Source organism: Rhinolophus sinicus, chromosome 17 (assembly GCF_057876585.1).
Source record: "Rhinolophus sinicus isolate RSI-liver-muscle chromosome 17, RSI-T2T, whole genome shotgun sequence".
Classification (NCBI taxonomy): Eukaryota; Metazoa; Chordata; class Mammalia; order Chiroptera; family Rhinolophidae; genus Rhinolophus; species Rhinolophus sinicus.
Genome location: NC_142517.1, coordinates 55,560,600 through 55,580,486, shown reverse-complemented (window position 1 = coordinate 55,580,486; position 19,887 = coordinate 55,560,600). Strand labels below are relative to the sequence as shown.

Below are 19,887 nucleotides of genomic sequence, written 5' to 3'. Positions count from 1 at the left end.
TTATGCTGAGATTAGAGTGAAACACAATAAACTAAACCTTGTTACAACAGATTAACACCAACTCCTGGAAGGAAAATTTCATTTAACAAGGGCCATTAGATAATTGGTGTGATTACCATTTATCTTCACCACGATGCTTGTGTCTGTCCTTACATACCTGCCCTTCTGAAATATTCACAGGGACCCTCCTAGACACACACCTACCAAGGTGTTATTCATGTGTTGTGGAGGGTTGAACTCTGCCCTCCAAAAGGTGATTCAATAGTTTGTGAATCTATGGTTTGATGGTCTTACAGGATTATTGTGGGGATTAGCAGTAAAATGAGATATTAATAGTATACAATAAATCTAAAACACTATGTAAATTTGAAGTAATATGGTTCCAAGCCTTTATATACTTTCTAGATCTCCCTACCCTTGGAAATGATAAAAGAACATCATCACAAGACAAATATTCAACTCTCCACTGATGAAGTTGAACTTTGATCTCCCTTGAGTTTTCCACACGTCTGTGAACATCACTCTTTGTTGTTGTCCATTATTTAATACCCTGATCAATAACCTCATTTCTCCCTAGTCTCCCTTTTACTAGCCTCTTTGATAGATTTAATTAAAGTAATGAACTTTATGAAGATATGAAACCAGACATTGATGATGTCACTTCCTGGTTTGTGTCCTCAGCTTCCCTTTCATAAAGTGGAAAGTGGAAAGGAGAAATACAATTTGCTTCTGCTCAATTCACAGTAGTATGAAGCTGAAAAAACTTGCTGGAAACTGTCTGGCATCCTCTAATTCCTATAATTATCTTAATTTTTGAAAATGTCACATTAGCCACAAAGCCAGGCACATTGTTTTGAGTGCCATAAAACCATCAGGTTTGGGAACAAACCCAAGGCTGGTTAGTTCAGTAGTAGAACATGTGAATTCCTACGCAGGCAAATGGATGATTAAGTTCAGTGCAGGGATGGGGAGGTTGGTAGTGGAGTAAGGCACAGGCTGAGTCTATTTAATAGTGAATTGCTAAACCAACAGCTATTCATTGAAATGAGGAAGGGCCTTAGGGCATGGAAACAAGATGGCTGAAAGGAATTGTAATAAGTGGAGTATACAAAGCATGCAACTGTGAAATAACAGGACTCTTGGGTAAATTTTACTTTCTTGTGAACCCTGAGGCTCCTATATATCTTATCTCTCTGCATACCATTCCCTTGACCATAGCACTTTAATTGTAGTTCAAAACCCAAGAAATACCCTTTGCTGAGTTGGTAAAAGCAATGAAGTTTTAATTTTATGATATATAAATCCCTGAGCATCTCATTTGGGACATCGATGCCTGTATGTTCATTGAAAGTTAGGGCCTAATAAATTTCTTCCATTTATCAAAGAATAACATGACTTTTCCAAAGATAGTTAAACTCGGGGCGGCCTTTGGCTCAGTTGGTTAGAGCGCAAGCTCTGAGCAACAGGGTTGCTGGTTCACTTCCCACATGGGCCAGTGAGCTGCGCCCTCCACAACTAGATTGAAGACAACAACTAGAGCTGAGCTACCGCTGAGCTCCCGGTGGGCAGCTGGATGGCTCAGTTGGTTAGAGTGCCAGCTCTTACCAACATGGTGGCCAGTTTGCCTCCCCCACCTCTCCCACCCCCGCAACTAAGATTGAAGGACAACAACTTGACTTGGAGCTGATGGATCCTGGGAAAAACACACTGTTCCCCAATAAAGTCCTGGAAATATACATTGTTCCCCTTCTCCAATAAAATCTTTTATTAAAAAAAGATGTTAAACTCAGACAACAAAGATAAAGTATAGTTGACACTATCTAGTGTCTGAAAAAAAATGGCACTGACTTGTGTGTGAAGGTTTTCTGTGTGACTTTGGAGGAGTCTCTTGATCTCTCTGTTTCATCTGCACATGTTTAAATATCTTTGGAATGAGTACTTGAACAAGCACTGAGTAATCACTGGCTAAATAAAAGAGGTTTTGATGAATGCTCTATATTTCCAGCCCAACTGAACCACTTAATGTTTCTATATACATCACACTTTTTCCTGACTCTGCACTTTGGCGTATGCCATTTTTTCCACTAGGAATCCACCCTCCTGTTTTCCTTGTTCTAATTTTACTCATTCTCCAAGGACAAGGTCAACTCTCTTTTATATTTTCGGCTTTTCCTGATTTCTTTAGCTGGAAGAAGTTTCTTCTTCCAAACCCTCAAAGATAGCTCTTGATCTCTACCTTTTATGAATTTATAGATCCATATTTGCAGATCCTTCATATTTTTATGTATTTATATAAGTAAATAAGTTACACCCTTCCTTTAGAGTGTGGGGATTGTGCATGATTTATATCAGAACTTGGCATGTGATAAGCACTTAATAAATGTTTATTGGGTAGATTGTGTGATAGCTAGTTTTATGTGTCAACTTATAGCTAGGCTATAGCACTCAGTTATTTAATTAAACACTAATCTAGGTATTGCTGAGAAAGTATGCTATGGATGTGGGTAATAGCTACAATCAGTTGACTTTAAGTAAAGGAGATTCCCTTCAATAATGTGGATGGGTCTTGTCCATTGGTTGAAAGTTCTTAAGAACAAAAACAGTTTTCTAGAGGAAATTCTAGACTACAACATCAACTCCTATTTGAGCTTCCTGCCTGCCAGCCTGCCCTATAGATTTTGAACTTGCACGCTCTACAGATTTTGAGCTTGTCAGCCCTCACAATTGCATAAGCCAATTCCTTGAGATAAAGTTATACACACACACACACACACACACACACACACACACACACACACAAAGGGTGCCAAAAAATACATACACATTTTAAGAAAGGAAAACTGTATTAAAATTGTAATACTCAATATATACAGATAACAAAAGATGAATACAAGTCACGTGTGACTTCTGCAATTACAAGAGGTGCTCAAAATGGTTACCATCAGTTGCCAGACACTTCTGACTATGGCGAACTACTGCTTGAACAACACTGACCAAAGTGCCCACTAGTATACATTTTTTTGGAACCACCTATATACATATAATGGAAATTATATATATATATATATATATATATATATATATATATATATATATATATATATATATATATGCATATATACATATATTTTTTTTCTCTGTTTCTCTTGAGAACCATGACTGATACAGATGGAGAGGTTAATAGTAGCACAATATATCCAGTTTACCATTTAAATTAAGTGTCTTTTTTGAACTATAAGCTCCTAGAGAACATGAATTTTTGCTTTGTTCACAGCTGTATTCCCAGTGCCTAAAACAGTGCCTGACACATAATAGAAGTTCAATAAATATTTGTTGAATGAATGAAGAAATAAAAAAGACACTTCATAGAAAATACCACTTTTGACTATTTAGTAGGTTTAAACTTACCCTCGCATACTTTGGATCTCGTGCTGACTAGTATGACAGAAAAAAATCCCAGTTCTGCTACCTGCGTGTTCCCATAGACAAGGCATTTCCATTCTCTGTACTCCATCCCGGTCATTTGTATTATCAAGATTTTGATCTGGTAGTATTCTGAACTCCCTCCTACACTTCTTTGATGTCTACGATTTTTATGCGCGGCTGTAATATCCTTAACCTTGCATCTATTCTTATCGTCATACAGACTTGAATATTATTTATTGCATGATGACTGTAATTACTTTTATTACTAATCATGCTACCATCAATTACTACCTGAGATTTATAAAGTTGCTCTTTTCCAAAGTACTTAAAGAAAACTTCAGCCTAGATTTCTAAGACTAGACTTCTTTCATATCATGGCTGTAAAGAAATGAAAAGACTCCTAAATGTTTTTGGCCAAAAACCACAATGCCTTCTCCCTAAGTGCTTCATAAGCCAGCTATGAAGGCCCATATATCCATTCATTCTGCACCTGGGCTTCAGAACATCAAACCTTTGCTGCTTATTTTAGGGTCAGGAAATTATTTTATAACTGTTTTTTGCAGCCTGTTATAAATACTTCCTGGGGTACTTTCTTTAGGTAGCCTTTGTTTCCTCTCATCCTGTGGGAAGGATTTCTGGAATCTGAACATATCTGCTGAGCCCTGACTGGGCCCTAAGAACCCAGAGGCCACATCCCCACAATCCAGAGCCAAGCTGCTAAGTGAATCTCAGCGGCAGGCTTTGCTTCATCCCCCACCAGCAGAGAATAAGAGGCTATTAGCCAAGATGTACCAAGGAGGGGGTCTTAATGCACTTACAGATTCTCCTCTCCTGATTTCAGGCTAATTCTTTTAGAGCTGAGATCCTGAAAAAAAAAAAAAAAAAAAGCCTTGGAATGTCCTACTATGGAATATCAAGCTGTGCAAGGATAGACTGGGGAAAAATAAACAAACAAACAAAATGTGTTAAGAAATTTTACTCGGCACAAGATTGCTTTATTTGTCTTTTTATGTCAGTCACAGTCTCTGAATGTCACGCCTGGGTGTCACCTTATTCTATTCATTTATACTTGAGGAAAAGGAGTCTCAGAGAAGAGAAGCCTGTGCACTGATCGTGGAACTAGCTAACGATGAAATCCAGGCTAGACTCTGTCTTCTGACTCCCAGTCCACTGCTGTCATCTGGATAGATTTACTTATAATGTATAGCTATATACCCTACCTCCCTCATCCCCACAAAAACACAATTCTGAGGCAAGTCAAAATCCAAAGCACGTGCTCATATCCCTAGGGTAGTTTACATAGACATGAATCATCAGAAATTAAATAGAGTGAAGGGGTTGTGGGATTTTTTTTCTTTCTTCCCTCCCTTCTTTTCTATATTTCTTTTCTTTTCCCACTAGACTATGTAGAAGCACAGGGGGAAACTAAGGGATTTGAAGAGTTTCTTGCTTTTTTTTTTCTGCTTAGAAACTACTGAGAGAGAATTAGAAGGCATGGTCCAGAAAGTATATTTATGATTGTGTATGATAATGTTGTCAGAGCTGAAGGAATGTCAGCAGTTTCCTCAAATGCCCTCTCTCCAGGTTTCGCAACTTGGAATTTAAAATGAGCCTTGGACCCCTACTCAACACACCAGGTCTCAGGTCAGCAGAAACAACTCCTTCTATTCATATATTATGCTGGGCATAGTTGCGGGGGGAAGCCAGGTTTTTTCAAGTAAACTTGTTATAATGCAGGGTATAGAGAAGCATTTTTTCACAAGCTTTAGGAAACAAACAGGCATTACTACCATCCCCTGTTCTATTTTATAGGCCTGCTCAGAAAGCCAGCCTCTATCATCACAAAATGAATGTGTAAATAAATGTGTGAAAGGAAATATCTTTCTTTTCTTTTTCCTGAGAGCTCTCTGAGTGCGAATTTGGATGTGAAATATGTACAAGTATGACAATTAAGTTCGTGAACTCATCCTAGAGAAGTGCTACCTACCTCACTGCTAAATATCACTACAGTCACCTTTCAAGTACTTCCCTTGGGAAGCTATAGACCAACAGCAGCACCTAGTCCACCCTGCAAAGCAATTTTGGAACTCTTTTTCTGGAATGGCCATCAGAGCTGTCGTCGTATTACCCTTGGTGTCTTGAATGTCATCAAAATGTCTACCTTTCAATATTTCCTTTATCTTTGGGTAAAGAAAGAAGTAATTGGAGCCAGATCAGGTGAGTAGGGAGGGTGTTCCAATATAGTTATTTGTTTACTGGCTAAAAACTCCCTCACAGCCAGTGTCATGTGAGCTGGTGCATTGTCGCGATGCAAGAGCCATGAATTGTTGGTGAAAGTTCAGGTCATCTAACTTTTTCATGCAGCCTTTTCAGCACTTCCAAATAGTAAACTTGGTTAACTGTTTGATCAGTTAGTGCAAATTCATAATAAATAATCCCTCTGATAACAAAAGAGGTTAGCAACATCGTTGCAACAAGTTCGCAAACTGAATTGTCAGACCTCATACTTGATGTGTGTGGCATGTGGCTATACCACAGCACTTCTTTGTATGGGGTGGAATGGAACAAAACAGGCTGTGAAAATTGGACAATAGAAAAGCCAGAAACAATGAAATTTGTTTATATTTTAAGCCTAAAAAATCACACAATTCCCTGATGATGAGGCCTTATGTAAAAATGGATATAAAACACTTAGTCTTTAGAGTGTAGAACATAGTTCTGCAAGGTGGATCCTTGCAGGAAATGACCTCTCAGTTGTTATATTACTGAAAAAGAATCATAGAGTTGTAGCTTCTCAGAGCTGAAAGGCACCTCAGGGGTCAGAGTCTAAGCTCCTTACCAACTCAGGAACCGTTCCCTCTAGCATAACTCTGACAGATGGAAAATACAGCTCTGAACACCTCCCGTGATGGGGAGTTTATTAATTCATAAGGCAGCATAATTCTGTGCAGAGTGGCTTTCATTGTTAGAAAATGCTTCCTTATCCTGAGCTGAAGACTTTATTTCTCTAATTGCCACCCATGTCTCCTGGTTCCACCCTACATAATCACCACTGCAAAATATAAATTAATTTCCTCTGTGACAGCCTTTTTTTTTGTTTAGTTGCTCAGACCCAAACAAAACAATATCTCCAGTCTTCACTGACAAGATACTACACACCACCCTTGGCTGTGACCCAGTACCCAAGGTACATACAAAGCAGAGTATGAATTGGTGTAGAGGACCTAACTTGCAGCGTTTTGGCAAGTTCAAGGGTGAGAAGGAGATGGAGCAATGTCAAGGGATTGGTAAGGGGGTCCCCACAATTTCTCCAGAACAGTCAATGAGGTTAAGGCATTCCTATAGAAAGAGGATTTGTAGAGCAATTAATCAGTTTTCTTTTCCTTGCCTGATATGTAAAGGTCACGTAGATTGGGTTTCCCCAAAAGAAGGAGAATTGCAAATTTGGACTTAATTTTTTGTTGTTGTTGTTTGTTTGTTATTTTGTCATATGCTTTATTGAGCAAATGACCTGAGCTCTGATTTTAAGGTAGAAAGAAGGGAAACAAAAGGCTTTGTTTGCCGTAATGGAACTTGAATCGAGCTTTGGGATTAGATTGCATGTGAAATGCTCGGTAAAGTATACAGCTCTCTAAAATGTAAGACATGCTTGGTGTTTTCCTGGATATTCCATGGTTACTAATAACTGTCAGTGAAGTTTGATGAAAAGAACCTGGGTCATAAATCTAAAGACTGGAGTTTGGGACCTGAGCCAGCCACCTGGTTTATTCATTTACTCTGTCATTTATTGAACATCTACTATGTCCCAGACCCAGTGAGAGGCACTGGGGATAATTCTGTGATCAAGATAGACAGTCTCTGCACACATTAAACACAAATTTGTTAAAGAGACAGACAGGTTGTCAGGCAGCGATAACGAAGTGTGAGGAAGAGCAGTAAGAGAGTCCAGTGGCGTTAAGAGCCTACATGACCTAAACTTGGTTGTGTGGGATGGAGGAGGTTCAGAAAAAGCCATTTGCCAGAAATGACATCTACATAGAGAGCAGGATGACAATCACTAGCAGGTGACCTCAGAAAAATGACCATCTCTCTGAGCCTCAGTATCTTATCTGTAAAATGGGAATAGTAACAGTCCAGACTAACCTGCTTTCGTAGGAGGTTGTGATAATATAAAAAACAGATTTTTATTATAAGTGCTTTCTTGAACCCTAAAGTCCTCTATCATTGTAAGGAAGGACAAATTGTTAATAGTTGTTATCAGATATTGTTATTGACAATCCTAGAGTCCATTTGTTTTTCCTTTCTACTTGTACAGACTTGGCTCCCTTGACAGTAGCAGTAGAGAATCAAATGACAGATTTGGGTGCAGAGATTTATATTGCTAGTTTCTTCATAGCTAGACCACCCAAGCCCTTGGGGTTTGGGAAGAGGGTGGAACAAGTTCCTCTGAACCACGCGAATACATCAGAGAGGGTGGGCTTCACCTCATTAGAAGCAAATAGACTGAGTCAAGAGGGTTACTCCCCCTGTCTTGGGAACCTCTAATATTAGGCCACTAATATTTCAATGGCCTAATCTCTCCAGAAGTAAAATTGCCCCGCTTGCCCGAAACAGGGCTGAGTGCACGTGCACAACTTTGTGAGCTACCAAGGAGATTCAGTTCTAGTCCTGATTACATACCTATTGGCTGGGAAAAGCAGTAGCCAAGTAATTCCAAATGTCAGCAATTCCTGGTTTATTGAGATTTAACTTTCAAGTGCAATGAGTGCATTTTGCCCAAGGGCCACTCTCCTCTTAATTTTATTATGAGTCTGGTCAAATTTCTGGTCGCTTGGAAACACCATAAATACCTACTAAATTTGAAGTTAGTATGAAAAATAGAAAGAGCACTGTGTCTACAATTTAGACAAGTTTCCCTTCCCTTTCTGTGTCTCCATCCTCCTAACTGCAGAATGAAGGTAGAAGATGAAATTTATCCTCCATGTCCCTTCTACTGTCAACATTTCACATGTCTGTGATGTTTGCCTCTCTTTTTCCTGCCTACATTTTCAAATCATAAGAAATTCTGGCCTTTCCACTTGTTAGACTTTGATTGAAAATCCGACTTCCCAAGAAGGCCACATCTTGTAGCCTGGGATGCTATTTAAATCTCTGTCAGGTCAGAGAATCTTTGTTTAAAATTACATTTTGTTAATCCATCACATGGATGTGAAGTTGGCTATTTTTAATGCACGCTCTGCACAGCCCAGTTATTCATGCCTGAGAGCGTGCCATAGAACGTTAGAGCTGGATTCGAAAACAAACAGCCCCAAAGAAGGCTTCTTTTACAAGCCAGAAGAAGGCTTCTTTGACAAGCTAATAAAATTTGGGAGTGGGAAAATAGAGAGGCATTTCAACCTCTAAGTGGGACAGCAGTTTGGAAAGTTTCTTTGGTCTGTTAGATGCTACAGGCACAAGAAACAGAATGACCTACCTTAAGGCTCATTTAGATGGTAAATTCCATTGATCTTTCCTGAGTCATTTGTCAAAACTCTAGAAACGTGCACTTTTATTACAAGACTGAGACACTCTTTAATATCTTCTAATAGTTATTCTCTCTTTCTCTTTACTTTCCATTATTCTTCCTTCTCTTAGGCCACATACACAGGAGGAAAGACACATGAAAATAGAAGCACTTGAACTCAAGCAGAAATATGTACATTTATAACAACTCATAAGTGATTATTGGAAAGTCATAGATAGCTTACAGTGAGATACTTAACTGTAGCAAACATCACCTAATGCTGGCTTCCTGGTCTTTGAGAAATATATTAATTGGTTCATTCATTCATACAAGCACATTAATTAAGGTCATAAAATGGGGCAGGAATTGTATTAAGTGCAGTGTTTACAAAGGTGAGGAGACACAGCACTTGCCCTTGAGGAGCTCACAGTCTAAGGGCCCAGAGGTTAAAAAGTCTCCCAAGAGACCATTTCAGGAATTTATCATTCCTGATCCTCTTTCCTTAGTTTATTAAGGGATATTTATACCATCTTATCAGAGTACTACAAAAGCGTTTAAAAGGAATTTAGATTACTATTCAGTACATTCTCTAAATATATAGGCTCATGGAAGGTCAATGACCCATAGAATTCTGATTTGGCTGATGGAAAGTAGAACAGACAATGAAGAATAGAGACCATTGGTTCATTCATTCAAAACATTCAAGACCTAGGGCTAAGGCACCATCAGAGCAATTATTGTTAACTATGTTTTCTTTCTATGAATATAAGTATCACAAGAAAAGGTAGAAACAGGGAGGAGCAATGCCTCATTCATGCTTTTGGAAATTAAAAGTGTTTTGACTTTTTTACCTGAATTATCGGAACTTGTTGCTTGCTCAGGTGAACCAGGATGCTTTTGATTCATAGAATGACTGCCTCAGCAAGTTATTTCACAAGTTTCTACCATTGATCCTGAGAGAAGTATTGACAGATGGGAGTGGATCAGTTTGTGTTGGTGTTCCAGTCACTTGCAGAGCTTATACCACTGCCCAAGTAATGGTGATACCCTGTCCGATGAGAAGTTAGAGCAGCATAGAAAACCTGCAAAAGTAGGAGGGTTAAAGTACCTACCTCATGAGTCCACTAGCGGTTATCTGGGCATGTATCCTTCCTCTAATATTGAGTAGGTGAGAAAGCCTGTTTCAAAGAGACAGAAACCAAAAGCAAAAGAAATTAACTGATTATGCTAGTTAATGCTGGTTATGCTCTTCCCTCATTATTTGATTCAACAAACACTGAGGACCCTCGTGCAGGGCTAAATGCTGTGGGGAAAAGTTTATAACAAGAGTAGCAGCTAACATTTAATTAAGTACTTATTGTGTCAGGCATTGCACAAGTGCTTGACCCACTTTATCTCATGTAATTGTTAAAACGACCTATGAGGCAGGAATTACCATCATCTCCATCTTACAGGGGAAGGCATGGCAGAGCCTGGACTACTTTCCTAGTCTAACAAAACAGTTTGTATTCTTGGCCATGGGAACCCAGGTAAGAAAATGAAAAAGGTCCTATCTATTAATAAATCAGGGACTGTGGGATAGAGAACAGCTGGATTTTGGAGAATTGCTTTTGTTTCTAAGAACCAAAAGGTCTGGTAAGTGTTTGAGTCAAAAACCTTACAAACACTAAAAACACTTCTGAGATCCTATTCTGTCTAAAGGACCATGATTTAGATGGAACCTGCCTTGTCAAATAAATATAACTCCACAGCAGGAACCAGGTCCTTTGGCTTTTCATTGCCACCCAGATTCTAGCACTCTGCCTGGCAAATAGTGGGTGTTCAAATTGTATTTGTTGAAGGAGAGAATTTTCACCTCGTCATTCAACATTCATTAGAACCTGGAGCAATTCATTCTGTTCTCTCTCCCACAACCACACTTTAGTTTCCCTATCTTTAAAGTGGAGCAGGCTGGACCTTATTAACTCATTATATGTTAAGTTGAATAAGCTGTTATCCAGGAAAATTAATTACCTAGGGCAAACGTAGGGATGTTTAGTGGCTAATTCCCATTATGTGTCTAATGAGGGGCGGTGTGGGCACTCTCCTTTTTTGATATGCTTCATCCTATCATGTTCGACAATTTATGCAGAAAAGGGCAGAAGATGGGTTTCATAATCATTAGGGCAGGTTCCTTCACCATCTAAAGGCATTGGGGTTCTTGAGATAGAAACGCTCCCATAGAGATGTCCTAGCGCAGGACACAGCCCTTACAATCAGACAGGAAGACCCCGGTCTCCTTGAATGCGCTTGGCAAGCCCTGCCCCCCAAGAGGGTGGAGGTAGAGAAAGAAGACGACCACACCTCCAACATCTGCCCAAGCACAGATTGGCAAGTGGCATAGGCGCGCAGACTTCTGTCATTTATTTATTTTTCTTTCCACTGGGTGCGCTGTCCCTTTAAATGGGGACGCTGGTGCTGGCTCCGTAACACTGGAGACGGCAGCTTGTTGATTTCAGGGCTGGTGAATTTCACATTGTTTCCACTTCACTTTCCTCGCCCCCGGGGAGGCTCGGGTTGGAGCTACGGCCGCTGTCGCCGCTGCCAGTTAGGGCCAGAGGAGGGCAAGGACGTGCAGCACCCGGGCGGCGCGGAGCCGCAGGAAAGGGGCCACACACGCACCTTGGTTGCAGTCCAGCTGCTTCCGAAGTCGGGACGCGGGGAGCGCACCAAGCCGGGACCGCCCGCCTGCCAGCCCGCCCACGGGCCAGGGCCACAGCCAGGGAGCCGGCAAGGGGAGGAGGCCCAAGGGGGCGGGGTGGGGGGCGGGAGTGGGTGCTGCCGCCGCCGCGGAGCTGCTACTCGGCGCGTTTTGCATGAAGATGGCGGCTCCCACCGCCAGCAAGGCAGCCTCCCTGGGCTGTAACAACAAGCCTACGTTCCCGGAGCTGGATTTCAGGTCCGGAGCTCGGGTGGAGGAATTGAACAAACTCATCCAAGAATTCACGAAGCACGACCAGAGGGAATACGATGACCAGAGAGCGCTGGAGATTCACACAGCCAAGGATTTCATCTTTTCCATGCTGGGTAAGGAGAAAAAAAGGGGAGGCGTGCGGGTGTGATGAGAATCGGGGTAGAAAACCCATTCCCCTTCTCGCTCTCTCTTTCCTTCTTGGTTTCCTTCCCGGAGCCGGCTGCCTGGGGTATAACCCATCTCTGGTTCCTTCTCTTCTTTCTCCACCGCAAGCAGAGCTGCCTTATCTCCCCTCCTGACTGTACTTTGCGCGGGGTCCCTTTTCCTCCGTTCGCTGGCTCTTTTGTTAAATTCTCACGGGCCGGGCTGGCAGGCAGGTGAAGTGTTCGTGGTGAAATGTCCCACTGGTGGGCGGAAGCCCCTGGAAGCGGCGCGATCCAGGTGAGATCCGGCGGCGCTTTTCAATGAAGGGATTTGGCCCCGGAGGCTCGGAGCTGCGTCTTCCCAACGCCGAGTCTAGGGTCCTCTCCTGAGCTTGGGGCGCGGAGATAGCCTGGGGCGCTGGCTGGGCGCCCGAGCGACAAGTTGCTTCTCTAGTCGTGCGGCGCGGCGCTGTCATGCCGAGCCCCCGGTGGCCAAACTTGTTGGGTGTTCCCTAGTAACCCACTGAAGTAGGCTGGGCACCCGGAGTTCCAGCAACTTTGCTTTGCAAATCGACTTCCCTTTGAAGCGGCTGGAAGCATTTCCGGTGCTTCCCCCAGGGTTCTGGCAGACCTCGGAATTCCCAATTCCCAGCTGGAAAATGACTGCTCAGAGCTCTGACCTCCTGGAACGTCAGCCCCCTCCTCTTTGTGTGCTGTCGGTGAGCTGGAGGAGAGAGGTGCCCTGAGATTCGAACCTGCGGGAGGTCAGGGGTTGGAAATATGCCGCCCAGTCCTACCCCCTTAGCACGGTGTCTACAGGTCCTCAAACTGATCGCTGAGTGCTGTGTAAAAGAAAATAATTGAGCCTGGCCTGGGAGACGGAACCCCTCCTCTGGTGTCTTTCGGATTACTGCTACTGATATGTATAGTGTGAGTGTCCGCTGCTGGGAGCCTCCCTCGAAGCTTGCGGTTCCACCAGGGCCACTGTGGCTGGCAGGCAGGCAGGACATGGCCTGTCCTTTAACATTCCGCAGAACTGGGACCCCGACAGGAGTGCTGCCCTAACGCGTGGCTCTGTGCGCTCTACAACACATCCTCAGCCAATTAACCAGACAGTGGAAAATTTGAAAAAAAATTAAGCTCTTTGACCATAGAGGAAGACAGAGCTTTTTTGCCTTTCTCCTGCCATCTACTTGGATTTCAGCCGGCTGCCTGTTGTTGCTGGTTCTATCGTAGGGTACCTTTTTCCCTCTCAGTTTTCTTCCTCCCCACTGTGTGTGTGTGGGGGGGACGGTAAAGTGGTGTGGGGGGGTTGCAGGAACTACAAATTGAACGTGTGGTCGCATGTAGTAGTAATGCTTTGAGAAGTTGGATGAAGCATGTTAAAACTTGGGGCTGGATTTTACCTTTTGCTTCACACGCCCCAAGTTTATCCTAGATTGTGTGTGGAGTTGAAAAGCTCTCTACTGAGATATTCAACCATTGAACTCTAAATGAATTGAATGCATGCTTTTTTTAAAAACCAACAACGACAACAACAACTCCCTAGCCTGGTGGGAGTGAGCTTTCAGAGGGAAGCTTGCAAAACTACCAGATTTGAAAACCAGCACAGTGATTTTCAGGAGGGTGGGGACACACAGAGAAGGTTCAGGACAGTTATTTAAGTTGCTTAATGATGGCCTTTCTCTTTGACATAAATAATGGAAGTCTGCCATTGTGTTGTTATAGCCCCACGTCAGTTCCATGTCTCCTGACCCAGGTCTTTTACTAGAAAAAGGTGCTGGGTCACTATCTGTCAGGATAGTCATAGAACAGAACATGGGAGGATGTGGGGAGGGGTAAGTTTAAATGCCCAGCTCATCAGGAACTTCTGTGCTAACCTTACAGCTGATGCACTGATTTAGGAAAGCCCTTACCCAGATATGAAGGGTGACTTATTCCAGGGTGCTTAATTTCCAGGTGTGTTTAATGTCATGAGTGGCATTGTGTTGACAGGTAAACTAAATTCTATTCCTTTTTACCCAGTTGACCTTGCAAGAGAAGTCTTTCTTTCCCCCTGGGAATTTGATAGTTCCACCTGGAGGAGAGAAAAATCAGGAGTCATTTAAGCCTTTTGCCCCTCTGGACACTAGAAGGCAGATGGCGAAATGAGCTTGCCTGTGTGTGGTGCTGCATTCATTTGTGAGTTCTTGCTTTCCCTTAATGAGGTGCTGGCTGCTCTAAACAAGTGAAGGTTTGGAGACAGTAAGGGTCCCTGTGTGGATTTACTTTTTCTAAAGCGGATTTTCGCTTAGCTTAAAAAACAAAATCTCTTTTTGTGCACTTTGTTTCATTTGCCACAGCCTTGAATCTTTCATGAATATGCAAATGACGAGTGTCTTAATGACCCTCAGCTTGTGAAGGTATCAGTGGGGTGGCACCAGGCCTTTATTTCTGGGAGTTATGGGAGGGTGGGGAGTGAGTCCTCTTGGCTTTCTTCTGCCTCTGAGCTGTACCTGAGGGTTGTCAGCAGCTTAAAAACATTATCCCCTCACACAGAACGAAATGGCAGAGCAGTTTGGTGCAAGCCACTTTAATGGAACTGTGGATGACACTACCTGTGTTTTTAGACAGTTGGCAGAGGGCAGTCACTCTCTACATAAGATTGTTAGCCCGGATTAAAGCCCCCCAGCTTCTCAGGCCCTTTTTGTGTTGTCTAGTTTGGAGGAAACTATATAGGGAAGAGCAAAGTGGTAGTAGACAGTTGTCATAGTCAGTGACCTGTCAAAACTGGGTTTTGCAGGGGCAGCCAGTTAGCTCAGTTGGTTAGGGTGCAGTGCTCTTAACAGCAAGGTTGTGGGTTCCATCCCCGCATGGGCCACTGTGAGCTGTGCCCTCCACAACTAGATTGAAACAACTATTTGACTTGGAACTGTTGGGTCCTGAAAAAACACACTTAAAAGTAAATTTTTAAAAAGTGGAAAAAAAACACACCAAAAAAACAAACTGGGTTTTGCATAGGTTGTGGAGTAAGCCTGTTGGTGGTCACTGTGGTCTCCATGGAATTTCTGATGCTTTTGGAGCCAGGTGTTATCTGAAATAACCTAGACTCACTCCTTATTTCTCTACACCTTAGGCTTTTAGGAGAATGATTGCTGTTATTATCTGGTTAATATTTGAGAGCCCAGATTGAATGAGAGGCTGGCAGTGCATAATAAACACCATATATCAAAATTCAGGGAAATTGCCAGAGTTCATTAATGTTTTAATAATATTTGGTATTTGCATAATGTCTCCGCTAGCTCTTTTGTTATCTTTATTCCCTGGCGAGGTCGGATGGAGACTGGTTATATCCCCATTGAACAGATGCAGAACAGGGGGTATGCACAAGCTAGAGAAGCCAGGAGGGAACAAGCAGTCACTTAGACTGCCTACAGTCCAAATGGTCAGTACCATGGCGTGGTTACTAGAGTAGCTATAATTTACTGGTTGCCTTCTTGATGCCAGGAACTTCACACCTTAAGAGTAATGTTTTCCCATTACATAGATGCAGATATAGAAATTTCCTGGGGTTAAGAATCATCCAGGGCCCTATGGCTAATAAGTGATGGAGATGTTGCTAAAACATACATCAGCCTGATGCCAGCATGTTCCTCTTCTACTTGCGACTATTAATAATAGATGTGTTACAAGTCCAGAGGAGAGTCTTTGTTTAAAAAAAAAAATATATTGCCTCTTCTTTCGGGATTATGTTTCTGATTTCACCTATAAGAATTAGGATTATTTAAGCAGCATCTGAGGTGATCTGAAGCACTCAAATGAGTTCAAGTATTTTATCCTATAATAAAATCACTTGTTTGAATTTCTGGTTGAGAAAATGATGGCTATTAAAATAAAGTGTTAAAATCTGTACCAATTCCAGTTTGCCTCTTGCTGGCTGAATGGCTGTAGTTTTTTTCATCTATTAAACGTGGTTAACAGTAATGCATCATTTCAGAATCATGTATGAATGTGAAGTTACTTTGTAAAGTGAAAGGGCATGTATATATGATTTTATTATTTATTTAAAGAAATGGGCATTATTAGGAAATCTAGTAGTGAACTTAAACTGGAATTATATCTGCAGCTTGGTATCGGAAAAAACTTGAGTGTATGCTTAGAGGCAGCCTAGGAGAATGCAGGCTATAGAGAGCATGATTAATTATAACATGCATTGCCATTTGTTAAGCTCATGCTGTTTGCTGGTCATTGTGATAGCTGCTTTGCATAGATCCATTAGTTCCTGTAAGTCTCTTCCAACACTTCCAACCTATATTTCAGGTGAAGTAGGTGGTATTATCCCCCCTTTAAGGTAAAACACTGAGGCTCAAAGAGGTCAAGTACTTATGCCAAGATCATAGACAGTTTGAATTTGAACCCAGTTATACCTGTCTCAAAAACACATATTCCTTTCACTGTACTAGTAACCAGTTTCCATTGCTCTTGGAACCGAAAGGCCCCACTCCCTGGGGAATGCTACACTCAGGAGCAGGGATGGTTTGTCTTTGTCTGTCTCTGTCTTTCTTTCTCTCTCTTGCTTCAAGCATTCAACAAATATTTACTGAATGTTATTCTGCTTGCAAGCAGTTTGCAGGGTCCTAAGGACAAAATAGTGAGCCAAAACTTTGATAAATTCATGTGGGCCTTTGGAGAGCCTTCCCTCTTCTCTGCTCACCGTCTCTAGGAAAATGGTTTTGCTGGCTTTTGTCTCTTTTCAGGCCATAAGTACCACATGGTCACTTCCAAGTTCTAAACTTATGGTGTAGTGCTTCTGAGTGCTGCCAGACCTACTGTATTTTTAGACAACTTTCTATATCTTCAGAGTAGCCCATTTTGAAGTCCTCTCTTTCCAGTGTTTGAATGCCACTTTTCTCATAATGAAGTCATCCAGCAATATTTATTGAGGGAATTTGTGAGTTGTTGCTTTGTGGGCCTCCAAGTCTTGGTAAGTTCCTTACAGTTCAAATCACTAAGGTGCTGTATCTGTATGATGGATAAGATCATTTCCGAAATCTGTTCCAGCTCTGAGAACATTATGCACCTAGGGTGGTCCCTCCGAACATTTATTTTTGCTATTAGTTTGGGTTGATTTCAGTTCTCCTCCATTGGCCTGGGCAGTTGCTGCCCTTTGTACTTGATAGAAGAGCCCTAGATTTGTTGATGAGCCTGGCTCTTCCCATGACGTCCTGGTTGTGTCTTCCATTGGACAACAAATGGCTCTAGATTAGACTGGCACCCTTTTGTAATTCACGGCAATGTGAGATTCTCTCTTGTCACACTGACAACTTGTCATTGAATGTGCACCCTTTAGACTCTCCTGGAGCTTTTTACCAATTCGGAATCTCTGGTACCATTTCAGACTTATTGAATCAAAATCCCTGGAGATCCCCAAACTGGCTGCATAGCACTTCAACATCCTGTCCTGTGTTACGCCTGATGTCGTGTTTTCCCTGTTCAGCAGAGTTGCTCCTAACACAACGAGCATGATCCCAGTTGACTTTCCAGACTAGAACCAGGCTGCTGAGCCTAATGAGCAGATATGTATGCTGGCTTCTGGAACTGGAGTCCTTCCAGCTGCGACAGAGGCAGGGAGTCATAGTGAGTGAGATGATTAGCGTGTCCTTTGTATCAGAGGTTGTAATAGGGCTTTACATCATTTTATCATTTAATTATCAACATAACCCTTTGAAGTAAAGAACTATAGGGAAACCGTAGGATTGGCAAAATTCAGGAATTTCCTAAGTTTACCAGTAAATAAGTGGACTTGCTGGGACAGGCTAATGCAAACCTTTGCTTTTAACAATGACACTGATATTCTGCCCTCAGGAGTCGTAGGACACCTGGATTCTAGCCCCAACTCTTCCTGTTAGTTGCTGTGTGGCCTTGGGTAAATCACTTAACAGACTCTAAGCCTCAATTTCTGAATATGTAACTTGGGGTTAATAATTACAGTCACGTGTGGGAAACAATGGGAGTCTATTCTGAGAAATGCATCGTTGGGTGATTTTGTCGTCATGTGACCATCATAGAGTGTACTTACAAGAAATCTAGATGGTATAGCCTGCCATACACTTAGACTGTAGGGTAAAGCCTGTTGTTCCTAAGCTACAAACCTAGGCATGTCATTGTACTAAATACCGTAGGGTATGGCATGTCATTGTACGAAAACCATAGGGTATTTAGTACCACAGTGGTATTTGTGTATCTAAGCATAGAAAAGGTACAGTAAAAATACGGTATAAAAGATAAAAAATGGTACACCTGTATAGGGCACTTACCATGAATGGAGCTTGCAGGAGTGGAAGTTGTTCTGGGTGAGTCAGTGAGTAGTGAGTGAATGTGAAGGCCTAGGACATCACTGTCCACTATTTTAGACTTTATAGACACTACACCAGCATCACCACAAACACGTGACTAATGCATTGCACTAACGTGTTACCACAGCTATGACGCCACTAGCTGATAGTTTTTCAGCTCCGTTATAATCTTACGGGACCACCACGATATATGTAGTCCATCGTTGACTGAAATGTCCTTATGTGGTACAAGACTTTATACCTACCTCATGTGTTCAGGTGCATTAATTTCTGAATCTGAAAAGTTTTGTGCTGTACAAAAGAAGGATGTTTCTGAGTCTAGTACAAGCTCTGAGTTGTGCTGTGTGCTTTATGCAGTACCCTGAATAAGTCTCTTTTGGGCCTCTTTTTGCCCATTTTCTAATTATAGAAAATACAAAGAAGAAAGTAGAACCATCCCCGAATTCTAATTACATTATTTGATGTACATTTTTATAGACATCTATGTTTATGCACATGTTTATACCCACTCATACACACATGCAGTTTTACATAACAGTATTCATATTGGCTATGTCTTTTTGGTTAATTTACCAGTATGCTGTCATCTACCATGCTTTTACAAAGAAGCTATAACTTGAAACCTGTAGAAAGGTGTTCTTCTAGCTCCTTTCCTTCCTCTTTTATTCCAAAAGGTGATACTATTCTGGAACTTAGAGCACATTCTGTGATTTAATAATTGGGGGTGATGAGCCTTCTTATTGGTGACCTCTCAGGGTTTTACCTGCCTTTCAGTGCCATCTCCTAGCTGTGTCTTTGCATGTTCGACATGTTACATTAACACTACCCATATTTTTCTCCTTTGCTTGGACTGTTTTCTCTATTCGGGATTTCTTAACTTGGGTCCATGGAAACAACATGGAGTCTGTGAACCTGAATGGGAAAAAAACTACATCTTTATTTTTATTAACCTCTAACTAAAATATAGCATTTCGTTTCATTGTAAAAGTAGGTAACAAACCACAGTAGTATGAGCAGTACCTATGCTTTTTGCATTTGTTGCCAACAGCAATCACATATTTTCATTTCATATTACAGTTGTTACAGATATCCCAAAAAATCATTTATTGCTGCTTTGAAATTAGGTTGGATATTAGACTTGCTGCTAGATTTTATTTAATGCATTAATAAAGAATTACATACGGTACTCCATCACAAATTTATTTTTTTAAATGCATTTTGTGTTTTAATACTGATTTTCTTTGAAGTCCTTTGTAATTTTATCATATTTATTTAATTATACTATTTTTTGTAGGGGTTCATAGGCTTTTCCAGCCTGTTAAGATATCTAATAGAGGCAGTTAAGCATCTCAGCCTCTAAAGACAGCCCCCTGACACCTTTGTCTCTGTGTATTTTCCTTCTCTCAGTTCAAATACCACTTGACGCATAAAGCTTTCCTATGTCTCTCCATAGCAAAAACAACCAAAAACAAAAACCTTCCCTCTGTGTTTTCCTAACACTTGGTCCCCTTTTATATGCCTTAGCAC

At 41.6% G+C, this 19,887-nt stretch overlaps 1 protein-coding gene and 1 long non-coding RNA gene across 2 annotated transcripts in view; one reads left to right on the top strand and one right to left on the bottom strand.

Annotated features, from left to right (window-relative positions):
* Positions 1 to 3,141: 3,141 nt before the first annotated feature.
* On the bottom strand, positions 3,142 to 11,739 carry LOC148754787 (uncharacterized). The gene is made up of 3 exons (XR_016019787.1): positions 10,943 to 11,739; positions 8,900 to 10,107; positions 3,142 to 4,291 (listed from the first exon to the last, which is right to left on the bottom strand). It is a non-coding gene; the product is annotated as an uncharacterized LOC148754787 (long non-coding RNA).
* The window catches only part of MB21D2 (Mab-21 domain containing 2), a 101,717-nt gene continuing 93,565 nt past the window's right edge, over positions 11,736 to 19,887 (top strand). Inside the window, exon 1 of the mRNA XM_019723125.3 lies at positions 11,736 to 11,995. Coding sequence (XP_019578684.1) covers positions 11,785 to 11,995 — 211 coding nt within the window. The 5' untranslated portion in view covers positions 11,736 to 11,784. The remainder of the gene's footprint in view (positions 11,996 to 19,887) is intronic.